Source organism: Plectropomus leopardus, chromosome 15, assembly GCF_026936395.1.
Source record: "Plectropomus leopardus strain MGB_pleo_1.0 chromosome 15, ASM2693639v1, whole genome shotgun sequence".
NCBI classification, from domain to species: Eukaryota; Metazoa; Chordata; class Actinopteri; order Perciformes; family Serranidae; genus Plectropomus; species Plectropomus leopardus.
Window position 1 is genome coordinate 7,338,958 of NC_142190.1, and position 14,764 is coordinate 7,353,721.

The window sequence follows — 14,764 nt, forward strand, 5'->3', positions numbered from 1 at the left end:
CTGGTATGTCTTCCTCACTGGGTCACAGGTGAAAAAAACAGTCAAGAAACGGCACATTTTCTCCTTGGATAACAGCTTTATGGCCAAGGTAAACTTTGCGCCAGGTGAGCACTTCTCTGCTGTCAACCTGGCTCATGATCTCTTTCTCTCTCTGTGATTTCTTTACAGGCTGCTCCAAAGTTTACACAAAGAGCTCTCATCTGAAGGCACACCAAAGGACACACACAGGTAAGAAAACACTGAAACACTGCTCTGTGGGCTTAACTTGAAATACATGCTGATAAGCTATGTGGCAATGAAGGAATTTCCCCTGCGGTGATTAAGGGTGGCTCTACAGAGGGATATGTTTTTGCAAATTACTTGATTTATCCTGATTTAGTTCTTTATAAATAAGCTTTGTGGTTAGAGTAATATTTAAAATATTGACAAAAATGAAAAACAAATTGAATCCTTGTTTATTGTTATATGCAGAACACAGAATGGCAATAGAGACGCAGCATTTTTTCAGCTGAGATGCTTTTTGGTTGTATCTGGTTGCTTTGATAGAGAATATCCACCAAAGTAAAAATGTTGGCACAAGGGAGAGTACCTGCTCTGGATTATGAGAAGGTTGATGGGGCTGACTCGCCAGCCTGTGTGGGTTCAGTATTAATTTATCTTTCACTGTTGCTGTTGTTCAGTGATGTGATGGTTTGTCCATGTCGGATTTTCTCCGTACCTTCTCCACTGTGATTGCATATCTGAGTAAAATTTGTATCCTGCAGTTTTTTTTAGCAGAATGTAAATATGCAGTATTTGACTTCCATGAACAAAACAAAAAAAAGAACATAGCAGGAATGACAGTTGCTGGCCATCCCCTGCATTTGGCATCTTAATAATGCAGGTGGGTAAATCTGAATGGTCTCTTCTAACTACAACTACCTTATTTACCTACACACAGTTCAGTTAAAGACACTAAAGTGATCCATTTTAGCAAAAATGGTAAGATTGGATGTTAATGATCAGCTAGTGCCAAAGCAATTGATGAATTAAAGCAGCTGATGCGAATCAGTTAAAGTGAAACTTTGATATTCAACTAGGTGCCCTGTCACCCCCCATGCTTCAAGCACTCCTGAACTGTGCTCTGTGCAAGAGTCTGCTGGGTGACACGAAATGGGTCATTGATGACACATCTTGCATCATCTGGCAGACTTTTGCTGAAAAACGAGCACTGTTCATCTGCACATACTCCTGTTTTTTAAACAGGTCTGTATCACTACAAAATTTGCTTTAATGCAAGCACAACTTCAACACTCCACATGAATCAACGCAATGCTCCATTTATCACAGATGGGAATAATCCAATTGATTCCAGGTGTGCAGCTGCAACAGGTCACTGGATTTTTTGATTAGAGAATTAGTCATAGACCGATGGCTTTCTGATTGAAAATATAATATGCATTCTGTAATATGGAAAAAAATCTGCTTTCTGGGTTTGCACCTTCACTTACTATATAATAGAGAAGGATTTTATGTTGTGAAAATTAGGACTTGGCACAAATTTACATTTGTGTGTTGCCTTATTGAAATCACATTTATTCACTCTTTCTGTTCAGATATCGCCACTGATTCTGCACCCATCCAATCACAGTTTCACCAATGTAACCGTTAAGCTCACAGTTGAGTTTATTTTCATTGCATATTTTGTCTCAGCACCAGTTTCGATACACCCAGTAACTATAATAGAGGCAAAGAAGACAATGAAGAGGATGAACAACATACAGACAACATTAGTTTGCTCAAGAGTTTTTTTTTGTTCCTCCGCCATGTTTATACGTGCTCATACCTGTCCTCTGAGCTTCCCCAGAGAAAGAGAACAAAGAGGGGAGGGAGGAGGGGAGGATGAAGGAAAGAGGAAAGAAAAAGAGGGAAGACATGCTGTTAAAACATTGCTCCTAAAAGGCCAAACCAGTTACTCCAGCTTTTCAGTCCCTTTTCAGAGGATGGAGGAGGAGGAAGGTGGGGGGTTTGTAGAATGGGGGAAGGCTGGTTTCGATGTGTTTCCCTTCTGTAAGATGAGACCTGTGAATTCCCAAAAGCCTCAGACCTAGATTTTAAAGATTTACTCATGTGAAAAAAGCTGCTGCGCTCCTCCAGTGTGAAAACAGTGACGATAGAGAAAGAACATGCACGTGAATGAACGTGCAAATAGAAACAGATCTCTCTGCAGTCATAAATAGATAAGATGAGACTTTATGGATCCCTGTGGGGAAGTTGGGTTGTTGTAGCAGGATACAGCAACACAAAAGACAAATAGACTGTAAAAAATGCAGTGAGAATAGTAAACAATAAAATACAATAAAGAAGTAAGAGAGCAGATACATGATACAGGTATGGTGTTCACAATATCAGCACAAATGTCAATTAATGAATGAATTAGAGAGAAATGTCATGCAAATGCTGTATAACACGGTCAGATTAACACTCCTGCATCCATCATTGGCTAAGCTAACAAAGATGAGCAAATACTCTAAGCTGTTGTCACTTTGTCTTTGACGTTATTGACCACTGTCAATAGTTGAATAATCTGTGGTAAACCTATTTTACACCTGACGGGAGTTTTTTATTAACATAACATCAAAATAATCGAACTGTGAAACACCTTTTCTAAATTTTTGTGGTTGTTTGTTTTATGTCTCCTTCTCATTGCATCAAAGTGAACCCGAGCAACATTTTAAAGAGGATCTGATGGGCTAATGGTTCCTTACTTTTTTGGCCTCTGACCCTTAAAAACAAAGCTATGTCTTTCTGCATCACAGATTGAATGTCAACAGGCTTGGACCAGTTCAAACAAAGAGAGGTTATATGTTGTTATATTGCTTTATTCAAATCATTTCATGGACCTGATAAAGTCAAATTATTCAGATATTAATAAGAAGAGCAACAGTTTGTTCTTTTTTTCCCATAGTGTTTCTCCCCATCCTGTCCCATCTCCAAAACCTCTTTGATGGATCTGGAGACTTAGAATGTGAAATGCTACAAAAAGGCGTACTTTAAATCTCCCCAGTTTTGCTAACTTTATAGTTGTTTTGCTAAATTTATTACAAAACTTTATTTCTACAATCAGCAACTTTTGAGACGACAATAAACAGCCAAGTAACTTCCATATAAGGAAAGATGCTGACTCAGTGAATTGGTAGTCCCTTCCACATGTTGTGTTCTGTGAGCAAAATCGCACCATATTGCACGTTTACATGTAACAGACTGCAGTGTGTCCAGGGCTTGTGTGAACTGTAAATGCCCCACTTTACTCATTCTGGTCACTTGTTAAGTCTCACAAACAGGCTTCACTTGTGCCCTGGCAAAACCAGGCTTGCCTAATCTTGTTTTGCATTCAGTTGATGATGACTCATGTTTTAAGCATCTAAAAAAACACCTGGCTGGCTGTCCTAAACTGCAGCTAAATCTTTCAGGCAAATCGAGGAAAATTCGCAAAACCCAGACCAGTTTGTGGGAATGGCGTAGATGTTCAGTCTTCTTCTCTCATTACTGTTAAATTCTGCACAAATACGGTGATCTGAGTGGATATTCTTATCACTTTTGCCCTAAACTGGGTTATCTCTTTTCTCACAAACAGACAGCACACTATTTATAAGGTTAAGGATTATTGCATATTGTCTTAACTGAGGAGTGTCTCAGGGGTCTGTATCAGGTCACCTTTTTATTTTATATCGTTGTACTTCCTCCAAAACAAATCATCCACTGCTTTTGCTTTAACTTATTTTTTTTTTGATGCTCTCTTGATAATAATCAGCCAATTTTAAATGTATAATAATTTTCATCAACTCAACAAAGATACAAAGTCTTATTCTGCTCACTGAATTTATAGAATTTGGTAACTTGACATCAGTTTCAGACATTTTTCATTTTGACCTATAGTAAGTCATTCAAACTTTATCTTTTGCAGATTTGATTAATGCAGGTCTCTGTTTGCCTACTTGAGTGGTAATACCTGTTCACACCTTCAACTCATACAGAGTGCTGCAGCTAGTTGCCAAATATAAGAGATAACATAATCCACATTGTAGCCTCATTACACTGGCTTTCAGGTGATTTTAAAACTTTTTGTATCCACTAGCTTTAGACATATACATTTATTCATTTTAACAGTTTCTGGGTTGGAGGTAAACATTTAATTCAACAATAATTTGTATATATCAAAATATCAAAAACAAAAGCAATGCCCATCACAATATCCCAAAGCCGAAGCAAACATTGAAATTGTTTCGTCGAAGCAGTAATCCAAAACCCAAACATATAAAGTTAAGAAGACTTCAATAGATTCTGTTTTATTCTATCTGAAGTTCCTATTTTATTCTATTGCTACTCTCTTATTTGCTGCTGTAATTAAACAATTTCCGTCATGGGATTAATAAAGTATTTCTGTTCTACTCTATTCTATTCTATTAAGCATATGTAGTTTGATTACTCAACTAATCATGTACACCCTGGCATGCAATGCACCTGTGTGCCTGTCTGTGCATTTCGCCAGAAGGAGCATTACTATATCCGTCTTCATTCTTTACAGTAGTCTATACATTGCATCGGCATGCCGTCATGTGTGGGCTTTATTACGTTGAAACATCATCCCTCATGTGTACCTGTTTCAATTCGTTGGACGTGAGTTATGAATTCTTCTTTTTTTAACCTTAAGGCAAAAGTATCAGGAAGTTGTGTGGGTGTGTGGAAATGTGTGAGTGCCAGCATGAGTCTGTGTCTTTTTATGAGTATCAGTCGAGATTTCTTCACTGAAGGTAACCTACTTTTCAAAGTTTGGTATGTTCTTATCACCATTATAGAGAGACTTTGTCTTTTTACTAGTCTTCATGAGAAGTCAAATTGACGGCAAGTCACAAGATAAACCAGCGCTGCAGGTGATTAGCTCCAGTTGTAGATGTGTATGTGCCATTTTGAAATTGCTCAGGTTTAGACAACATGGTGGTTCATGGGTTTGCACTGTCCCCAACGTCGTCAACCAAGATTACATGTTTCCCTGGTATTAGCACATAGCTACATCTAGCAGTTTGTGTAAACACTGGTAGTAGCAAACCATAACATGAGTTAACGTTATCGTGTCTCGAAAGTAGAAAAAACGTTTGAAAGTATTCAGAACAGTCTGCAGCCTGAGGATTTTGCTTACATGGATTACTTTAAAATACATTTATGTTTTAATTTGAAATTTCATCCAGATTTAATATGAATATCCCACATTGTAACATTATGTACTGCATATGAAAGAAAATAAGGAAAAGCATAGTAGGTCTTCTTCAAGTAATAATATCCAGTAATACAATGTGTTATCAATAATAAAATAATCAGAATAGAGTGTGTCTGCACAAGGGATACTTTAGTTTTGATTTACATGCTGCAGATAGTCGTTACATAAGTACATGTAATGGAGAACATTTTTACTATGATGTCTCTACTTTAGTTTAAGTACAGGGTCAGAGTATTTCTTTCATAGCTGGTTACGACATTAAGCCAGACCACATTCAGGCTGCTGATTTGAATCCCTGTACCCGCTTCGATGTTATCAATGGAAAGAGCAGCCTTTGGCAAGGTGCCTTTGATCGAGGCACCTGGGAGCTGTTAATGTGTATGTTGTTGGAGTGCATCACTATCTGCGGTCATTGACAGCTCAATGTGCCCCTCCCGCTGGTGTAGGGGGGGGGCAACCTTGACCATGGTCTCCACAGCCATTTGAGCTCTGCACGCTTACTTCAGTAATTGTGTTAGTGTGTGTGTACGTGTGTGTAAAGAGTAGAGTCCTATCAGCCTGATTAGGGAACCCTCCAGCCCTCTTCACAAACACTAACTGAGCTGATAAAGTTAAGAGGTCCACAAAGAGTTTATGGGCGTCCTGAAGAGCCTGAAAGTGTTTGCTTTCTGACTCAGTAAAACCAGGAAGAGATGGTTATAAAGTGTTGTGATCGTTCTCCTGATGCATTACACCAGACTGTGTACAGTCGTTTCCAGCATGAATGGTTTGATGGAGAAGAAATAAGATGGCACATGGATTGAAATCTGTTATTGGATTGAGATCTAGTGTTTTGTTCGTTCGTACATCATTATGTTTGCAATACTGATGGATGATCATCAGTCAACTTTATTGGCCAAGTATGTGGACACATACAAGGAATTTGACTCTGGATTTTGTTGCTCTCAGTGTACATACACAGAAATTGAAAGAAAGCTAAAAAAAAAAAAAAAAGAGTGTGCTCAGAGTGCAAATTGTGAAGATAAAAAGTTTGTGGTGGTAATTTAATTAAATATTTATGGTAGCTTAGTCTAGTGTGCAGACTGTTTTGCTTTTCTTGTATTATCTCTTGTCCAGCACCTTGTTTTGTTGTGTTTTGTTTCGTTTTGTTTTGTCATCTGGATGTGCGTGCTTTTGTTAATGTTTTGTTGAAATAAATATAAAAGGATTAATGACAGATTTATATATATGGAGTAGGTGGATATGACAGCATACACTGTGTGCTTAGATTACTATTTGACTTTGATATGTATATGTTAAAAAACAGTGTATTTAATAAATAAAAATATATAATTTAAAGGTACCATGGATGCGTTAACACGGGTGCAAACATCATGACATAATTGCTGTTATTTCACTCTCAGTCTTGCATTTACAAAATTAAACAAAGTTTAGACTAATTCTTGAATCAGACGGTGGTGACGGTGGGAAAAACATTTTAGAAAAATAGCTGTAACTTTTATTTATTTATTCATTATTTTGGCTTCAAGTAAAGCAATACAGTTTTATTAAGTGTGAGTGAGTTTATTACATTTTTTTGACTGGATCCTCTTTATACAGACTTGAATTGAGACAAATTTTGTTTTAATTCTCAAATAAAGAGAATTAATCAGCGGAGGTTTCATGCAGCAGGTTCAGGGTGTCAGACAGAACTAAAGCCCCCTATAAAGTAAAAATAAACGTTCCTTCCAAAGTACACGTCAGTGTGTAAAAAAGCTTCTTTTGTTCCTAAATGATTGATGCAAAGTTACACTGCCTGTACTTTTCTGAGTGTGTTTTGTTGTGTTTGTGATTGTGATTGTTAGACTGTGTTTGACCATTATGGTTTATGACGTATTCACACATGCACTTATTAGTGTTTGCATGTGTTTGACACAGAGAGGGAGAGATAATAGTTTAGCCGTTTTCAATCAGCCACCTGATCAAACAGCTGCTTTCTGCCCCACACAAATGCCTGCAAAGGCTTTTGAGCGCTGATGACTTTTAGTTTTAGAGGATGACAAAGAAGAAGAAGAATTCTGTTTTTTATGCGAGTCGTCAAAGTGTTAGAGGAGAAACTTTGCAAGGCTTAAAATCACTGCAGAGTGAATTTCCACCCTCAAAAAAAACTTGTTACATCAATAGTTTAATAACTGTATTTTGGATTTGGAGAAAAATCATGTAAATGCTGATTGTTTTTTAATGAAAAAAATAATAAAATAATTAACTAATAAAGTTAATCTCCCTCACTCTTTTAGACGAAAAGCAAAATGAAAGCATGTAAGGATAGGTGGAGGGGTAGGTTTTCACCTGACCTTTTGGCAGCTTGTTTAGGAATATATACCTCAAGTGTGTTTGTTCTGTGTGCGTATGTGTCCTATTTCATCGGCCTGTTTGCTAGCCCTTGGGGATAATAGTCTCAGAGAGGCGGCTGTGCTTTTGACCCCGACAGTGCAGCTATAGAGCAAAACCAAACACACCTGCGGCTCGAGAGCCTCAGCCTTTTATACGGAGACATTTGTACTCTGCCTCTACACACACATCGAGAGCAGTTGAGTCTAGAAACAGGATATCATCCTGATAGAAGGCTGGAGAGCCTCTGATGTGGGGTTCAGGTGTTTGTTGGATTAAAAAGGCTTCTCAGGTTTAATCTTGTGGAAATACAGGAGATCCATGGTACTCTAAAATGTTTTTATAGCCACTTTTAGACTTTTTACGTGAGAAGTTTTGGATAAAAACTCACTCATACACAAAAACACACTTTCTGTTGTCCTTATTTTTTTGTTTCTCTTGTCATGCAATCCTCTCTGTGCTCTTTGGACCCCTTGCTCTATTAATGGCTGTCACTCAGTGATTGATTGTGAATAGCAGAAGTTATCTAATCAGCACTAACGAGGCCCATGCTGGTAATGAGCGCTTGATGGCCCAAACAGCTAACGACAGCCACAATCCGTCCACACAGGCTGATAAAGAGTTTTCTATGAGACTTTAAACCAAGTGAGCAATTTAAAAATTAAAGTTTGTGGTATTAATTATCTACAGATTAAGTGATTTAAATGGAAGGAATTAGTAATACAAGACAAGAAATGATTGTAAAAAGTATTAATCGTATTTTTCAATGAGGAAAAAAATCAAGGATAACCAGACAGGATCCTTTATATTCTGGTCATTTAAACTTTAATATGACATTGATCCAAAAGGAAAAAAAAAATCTTTTGGACATGAACTCTTTCACTTTTGGTTCTGGGAAGTATTAAACCTAAGTGTCAGGAATTTGGCCTGAGCAGAGTTTTAATGTTTAGTTATCTTCTCTTCAGTTTTGTTTCTGCTCTTTCCTCGCCTTGATTCTAAGACATTCATTTTCACCTCGGCTATGAAAGATGACATTTTTTTCTTCTGTTGTGTGCATACCAACCTATTCACCAGCGTTTTCTCTTTGTTGATGATTAGCTCACTATTTGGCAACAGCACGTTGTGGCACAGCAGAGAAATGTCAGTATTTGGGTGGGGTAGCATAAGTGTTGTGTCGGATTTACTTGGCACATATTCTTCAATGCTTTGAATTTCCATTTTAAAGGTATTTTCTTTTCATACCTTCCTGTCCAGAACTACCATGTAATTATATAACAAAGGGATATGCTTTATTTAGCAATGCATCTCCTTAGAGCATCTGTGTGAGTATTTTAACTTGTGGTGATGTTTATGTCCTCGCTTGCAAATGTGAAACACAACATGCACACACTCATCAGGCATTGCTCCATAGTTACTGGTATAGCTGCCAAAACAATTACTGCTGGTATGTCCTCATCCTACCACTGTCATTGTCATTTGTCATTTAGCTATAAGGACTTGTCAATAAACACCCTCTGTGTCTTCATCACATCCTGATTTTACTAAGTTGGCTCAAATCAGCATGTTCTCACGTACAGACAGTTTTTCAGTAGTTCCAGGAGAACCCCCTTGGGGATATTGGCATTAATCCCACTGAATGGTAAATTCAAAATAATGTCATAGTCAGTCAGATACTTCCTTTTTGTAAAAATGCAAAAGTATTTCATGATGAAAACACAATGCAGTCAAGTTATTTTGTAGTAAATTACCTTGAGCATGCAAACCTGTTTCATGTTTTTAAATCTCTCATGATGCGAGTGTGGATATGTACAGGAGTGTAATGCATTCATATTTTTTTAAATTAAGGAGTTTATCAATTAATGATTTCTCATAATTAATGGAAAAAAATTAACAAGATAAAATTGTTTCGAATTCTCGTTTTTCTGAATTAACGAGAATTAATTCTGAAGTTGAAAGTCTGGCTTAATAACTTAAACATATTTTATTTGCAAAAGAAGACACAAAAACTTTTTTTAAGAAAATGCTTCGTATATTGCTAACACCTCTATCCTGTCCCCCTCTCTTTTGCAGGTGAGAAGCCGTACCGTTGTACATGGGAGAACTGCGACTGGCGTTTCGCCCGATCAGATGAGCTCACCAGACACTACCGAAAACACACCGGAGCCAAACCCTTCAAGTGCGTCGCCTGCAGCCGCTGCTTCTCACGTTCCGATCACTTGGCCCTGCACATGAAGCGTCACCAGAATTAACACAGACATACCTGTATATACAAACCAACACATACTCACGCAAATACTGCAGTATCCACTGATGACAGCCACCTGAACTTAATCGCATTAATCATGAACAGATAGAGTCCCAAAATCATCCCTGTGTGTCCATGTTTACTCCAGCGCTTCGTGCTAACATAAATTGAGTGATAATAGACATCTAGAATGATCCAAAGTAGGATTGGTGGTATTTGGGGGGTTAGTGTGGGAAACCAGTAATGATCACATTCTTGTCGCTGCACCTACTGGCTAGTTAGGGTTCCTGTTTAGTGGAGAGGTCTGAGGGAGATAGAGTGAGCTCTCTTTACACCTTCTGCAGGCCAACAGGGAGCGCACTCAGCAGTGGGAATTGGACAGAAAAGGGGAAACTGCATGAAAAAGAGAAGTTGAAAGCAAGTGTTTGAATGGTCTGAAGATTAACGTGTGTGATGTTGACATTTAAGTCAAAACAGCCTTGTATTATTTAGCGACTCTGTTAACCAAACAGTTTTATCTCTTATGAAAACAGGGAAAGTAGTTGCAGGCAATGGACATGTCAATGTAAGCTCAATTTTAGCATGCAATTTTTCGGAGATATAATACTCGTCGTCTGTTATCAGTCAACACAGTGTTTTGCTGAAACGCCAGAGCTAATGATCTACCAGGGATGATTTTGGTATCTGTTCTCATCACTGAACAGATAAAGTATGTCGATTTAAAACATACACTGATCCAACTCTTAGAAAATCGCAATACGTACACACTCATCTGGCACGTATTACTTACTGCAGATTTACAGTCGTCAGAACTATAGCATCAGCCTCCGTAGAAGCTTTTGGAACAACCTGGAAACACTTTTTTCCTGTAATCAACAACACAAACTATTTGTTTTCCTACAAACCTGCTGCCACCTTCTTCATCAGCATCATCACTGTCTTATCTTAACTTTTACCATTTTGAGGTATGAACTTTTAAGGAGAGGGGGAAATGTATTCCCCTCCAGCCTGCCTTTGTAAATACTTGTTTATATGTGTGCATATGTGTGTTTGAGAATTCAATGAATGTATTGAGATTTATACTTGACAACCTTTTTTTTTTACATCAGATGTTAATATTAGTAATATTCCATGTTGAAACTTACCCCGGATGTAATCTCCCTTTAAGGGCATAAAAAAAAAAAAAAGGAGACAAAGAATCAACGATCAGAGAACTCTCCACGGAAAAGTAAATAATCGCCCAGTTATGCTTGTTTCAGCACAGGTAATACCTGTCGAGTTCAGAGAGCAGAGCGATTTGCCAATGTTTGTATCCATGACACGACCTGTTGCTGTGGCAACCAAGCTCCTCTGACGACAGTTTGCGGTTTGCTTGCAGTTTTATTCAGCGTCGTTTTTTTCCCCCCTTTTTTTCTTCTGTATTTGTTCAACACTTCAGCTGGAGAAGGACAGATGGGTGGATAGACCTGTTATGTTATCATTTCTGATTGTTTTAATGTACAGTGCAGCTGGTACATTAAACTCTTAAGGATTGCAGAGTCAGTCCTGTTACCTGGACAAACGACACGTTAACATTGATTGGGTGACATTAACAATCAGTTGTGGCTCCTGCATTCTTCTGGGGTTTTAAAAAAAGAGTCTCATCTGCCAGCTCGGGATGTCCACACATTTTTGTGCAGTGTTGTAGCTTGTACGCTTGCCAACAAAGGGAATTACAAGAGGGGAAAAGATGTTGCATAGAGTTTGATTCCATTACCTGAAAGTCAATGTCACCATCGTTAACACTGAAAGTTAAAACAAAAGAAATCCAACTTCTAGCATTGTGCACTATTCACATTTGAACTGCTAATGGTGCCATCACCACAAACAGTACCTTTTTTTTTTTAGGTATTTTACTCTTTTTATAGGCTAGTACATGTGCCCTAAAAACATAGGCACAGACAGACAGACAGACAGTTTAAAGACATTTAATTTGTAGATTGAAACGTTTCCAGTATGAGGTTACTCGTTATACTGAGTTACATTCCTTACTCTACTCTTAAAGAAGCCCATGCAAACTTGACAGTAACTGAAAATTCACTGTCTTCCAGTAGAGCTTGTATAGTGATAAATGACATGTAGTCTGCAAAAATACAAAAATCACTTTGAGTTTTGATTGCATGTGTCTCCACCATTAAGAGGCAGTGGAATACTTCATCTACATGGCTGCATTGATATTTGGTTGTTAGCTGTTTACTATATCAGTTATCAGTTAGCACTTTGCTTCGTCACACAATCAAGTACACATTTACGTACAGATATATGTGTCAAGGAACAAAACCTTGTGTCGTAGTAATGTCATGTCTAGAGATGTGTAGTAGCCCTAATAGACCTAAAGAGCAGAAAATGTTTCATTGATCTTTATTTCATGCTGACACCTGTTTACCTTCACCACCCATTGGCAATGAAAAGGAATGTAAGAGCAGCAGCACTTTACACCTGCAGACGCTGACATGTAAACATCACCACCTACCTACAAACAAAGTAATAGGTCCTGCAGTTGCACCACCTGCAGGCAATGAATGGTAATGGTGAATTTTATCAAGAGTTTTTTTTTGTTTTTGTTTTTTTTATGAATTTATGCTTCATATTCAAACATCCATCATTTAAAATGAAGCTGTAAGAAAAGTGCACTGTCTGTCAACATTCACCTTTCCAAAGTTACTATTTCCATTATAAACAATATGTAAACTATATTAATAGCATCCACAGTTATGGATCAAAGACAGAATTTGCCAAGTTTCTTATTGGCAAATTGTAGTAACTGCAGTTGTTCTTACTGCAGTTGTAACACATTTTGCCTACAGGTTGTTCAAATCACCATGTCTACTTTTGTAGTTTTGAATTGCTGCTGCTATTGGTTTCTTTGCCTGAAGGTGGCGCAGATTGGACCAGAACTGAATCTGAAATTTCTGGCTCTGCCACTCTGCAGCTGGATGATCTTATCTGGATTGTTTTCAGTTGTTGCATCTTTGCCCTTTTAAAAACAACAAGCTTTACGAGCAGATACAAAGACTTGGCATTTCTTTAAAGTAAACAGGTTGGTGATGGCAGAACAGACAGTCACAGGAACATTTTTTAAAATCAGTTTGATTTATTTTATTGTCTTTGCAACCTGACTCTCTTTGTATTGTCCTGAGGCTGTAGGCTCCACCCACCTGCTACGCCATAAAAACAAGCACTGCAGCATTGATTGACACACGTCTGTCCCAACATGTGTTCATTTAGAGGAAACACATCCTGGTATTTCAACACTATGATTGTTTTATTTTTTTTTTAGAGTTTCTTCCCAAGGAATCAAGTTCTCCTGCTTCTCTCAAGGAGGGAGCGCTGACCACCCACTGTGTACATAACTGTAGTTTTAGTTTCAACAGAAGACTTTGTAAATATTTGTTTGGTTTCCCTGTTATAATATTAATATTTTTTTCTTTTTTAACTAATGGGATTTTAGATTGGTTGTATGTGAACGTTTGTTTAATTTTGTTTTGATACTAAATGTGTGTGTAAGAGAATTTATCAGTTAATGTACAAATTGATAAGAACAACTTTTTTTCAGTTTGTGTGTTTGTGCAGATGCTGCAATGAAATAAAAAGATTCATAAAATAATAGCAAATCAGATATTTTTTTTCAGTCACATTTTGTTCATATCAGCTTTCAATACTGTTTGTAAAATATCTTAGAAAAATATGAGTTTTTAGTCAGAGCGTAAAATAGTAAATAGTGAGAAAATACTTGAGAAAAATGAATGTCAAAAGGATATTTTTTACCAAACAAACCTAAACACTCAATATAAAACAATTAACAAAACTATTTAAAAGGTAATTTTGCAAGTAAATAAAGTCATTTTGTAGTACCATTAGTACCATTTAGGTTAGAAACTGCTCACCACTCGGCTCACACAATATAGGTACCTTAGCTAAGCTGCACACACGAGAGGCCTTTTTCACAGCAGACATTTTACTTGTCATAGTAGGGAAAACACAGGTGTGACTGATAACACTAACGATGGCTCAGTTGTTATAAAGTGCACCAGTGAGAGTGACCATGAACAAGCATGCAGTACACAAGGATCCTGACACTGAAGCAGCTCAATGTCTTTAACCCATCATTTATTTTATTATTTACACTTGTTCCTACTGTGACATGTCAAAATGTCGTCTGTGAAAAAGGCCGATGTCACATTATCTTACCTGATGTGTTTTAGCGACATCTGGTCGTTTTGTCAGCAAGACCTATTTCTCATGTGAGTACATCCCACTACAAAACACACAGGAATCACTTAAAAGACTGCACTCTTTCTAATTTTCAAACTTACAACAAACTGCAACTTTCTTTACTTGTGAAATGATCTTTATGTGTAATTCATGGGATCAAAAAATGATCTGTCGCTTGCCATTAACTACCATACATATTTTTTTCAAAATAATGTTCCATGGGACTTCTCTGCTCAATGAATAGCAGGAACCTTGTCTCTGCTGAATGAGAGGGTTTGGAAGATATCAAATCTCTTCTCTGTTAATTTCCTGTGAACTGTACCCATAAGTTTTTGCCTATTATTTTCTCACTGGTTCATAGTAGCAAGAAAGGAACGCAAGAAATGTTCATAAAAACATCAGTCATCAGTCATCATTGTTTTGTTTTTTTTCAGAAATGTGTTGATGTCAGTTGACACTGAAGTTAAAAGCTGGGACTGCCTCAGCCAAACTAGGATGTCAGATGATTTCAAGCTTCACTATCAATATTTTCAAACTGATTCAAATGAGTATGTGCAATGAGAAAGAGGTCATTCATAAAGAAAACGCCTCAGGCTCTTACCGCTCTCATCAACCTTGTGCTGTTTTCAGTCTAACTT

The 14,764-nt window shown here is 37.5% G+C and overlaps 1 protein-coding gene across 1 annotated transcript in view; it reads left to right on the forward strand.

Moving 5' to 3' along the window:
- Window positions 1-13,525, forward strand: part of klf5l (Kruppel like factor 5 like) — a 28,530-nt gene extending 15,005 nt beyond the window's left edge. Inside the window, exons 3-4 of the mRNA XM_042498809.2 lie at window positions 169-228; window positions 9,698-13,525. Of these exons, the coding sequence (XP_042354743.1) occupies window positions 169-228; window positions 9,698-9,876 (239 nt within the window). The 3' untranslated portion in view covers window positions 9,877-13,525. The remainder of the gene's footprint in view (window positions 1-168; window positions 229-9,697) is intronic.
- The last annotated feature ends 1,239 nt before the right edge of the window (window positions 13,526-14,764 follow it).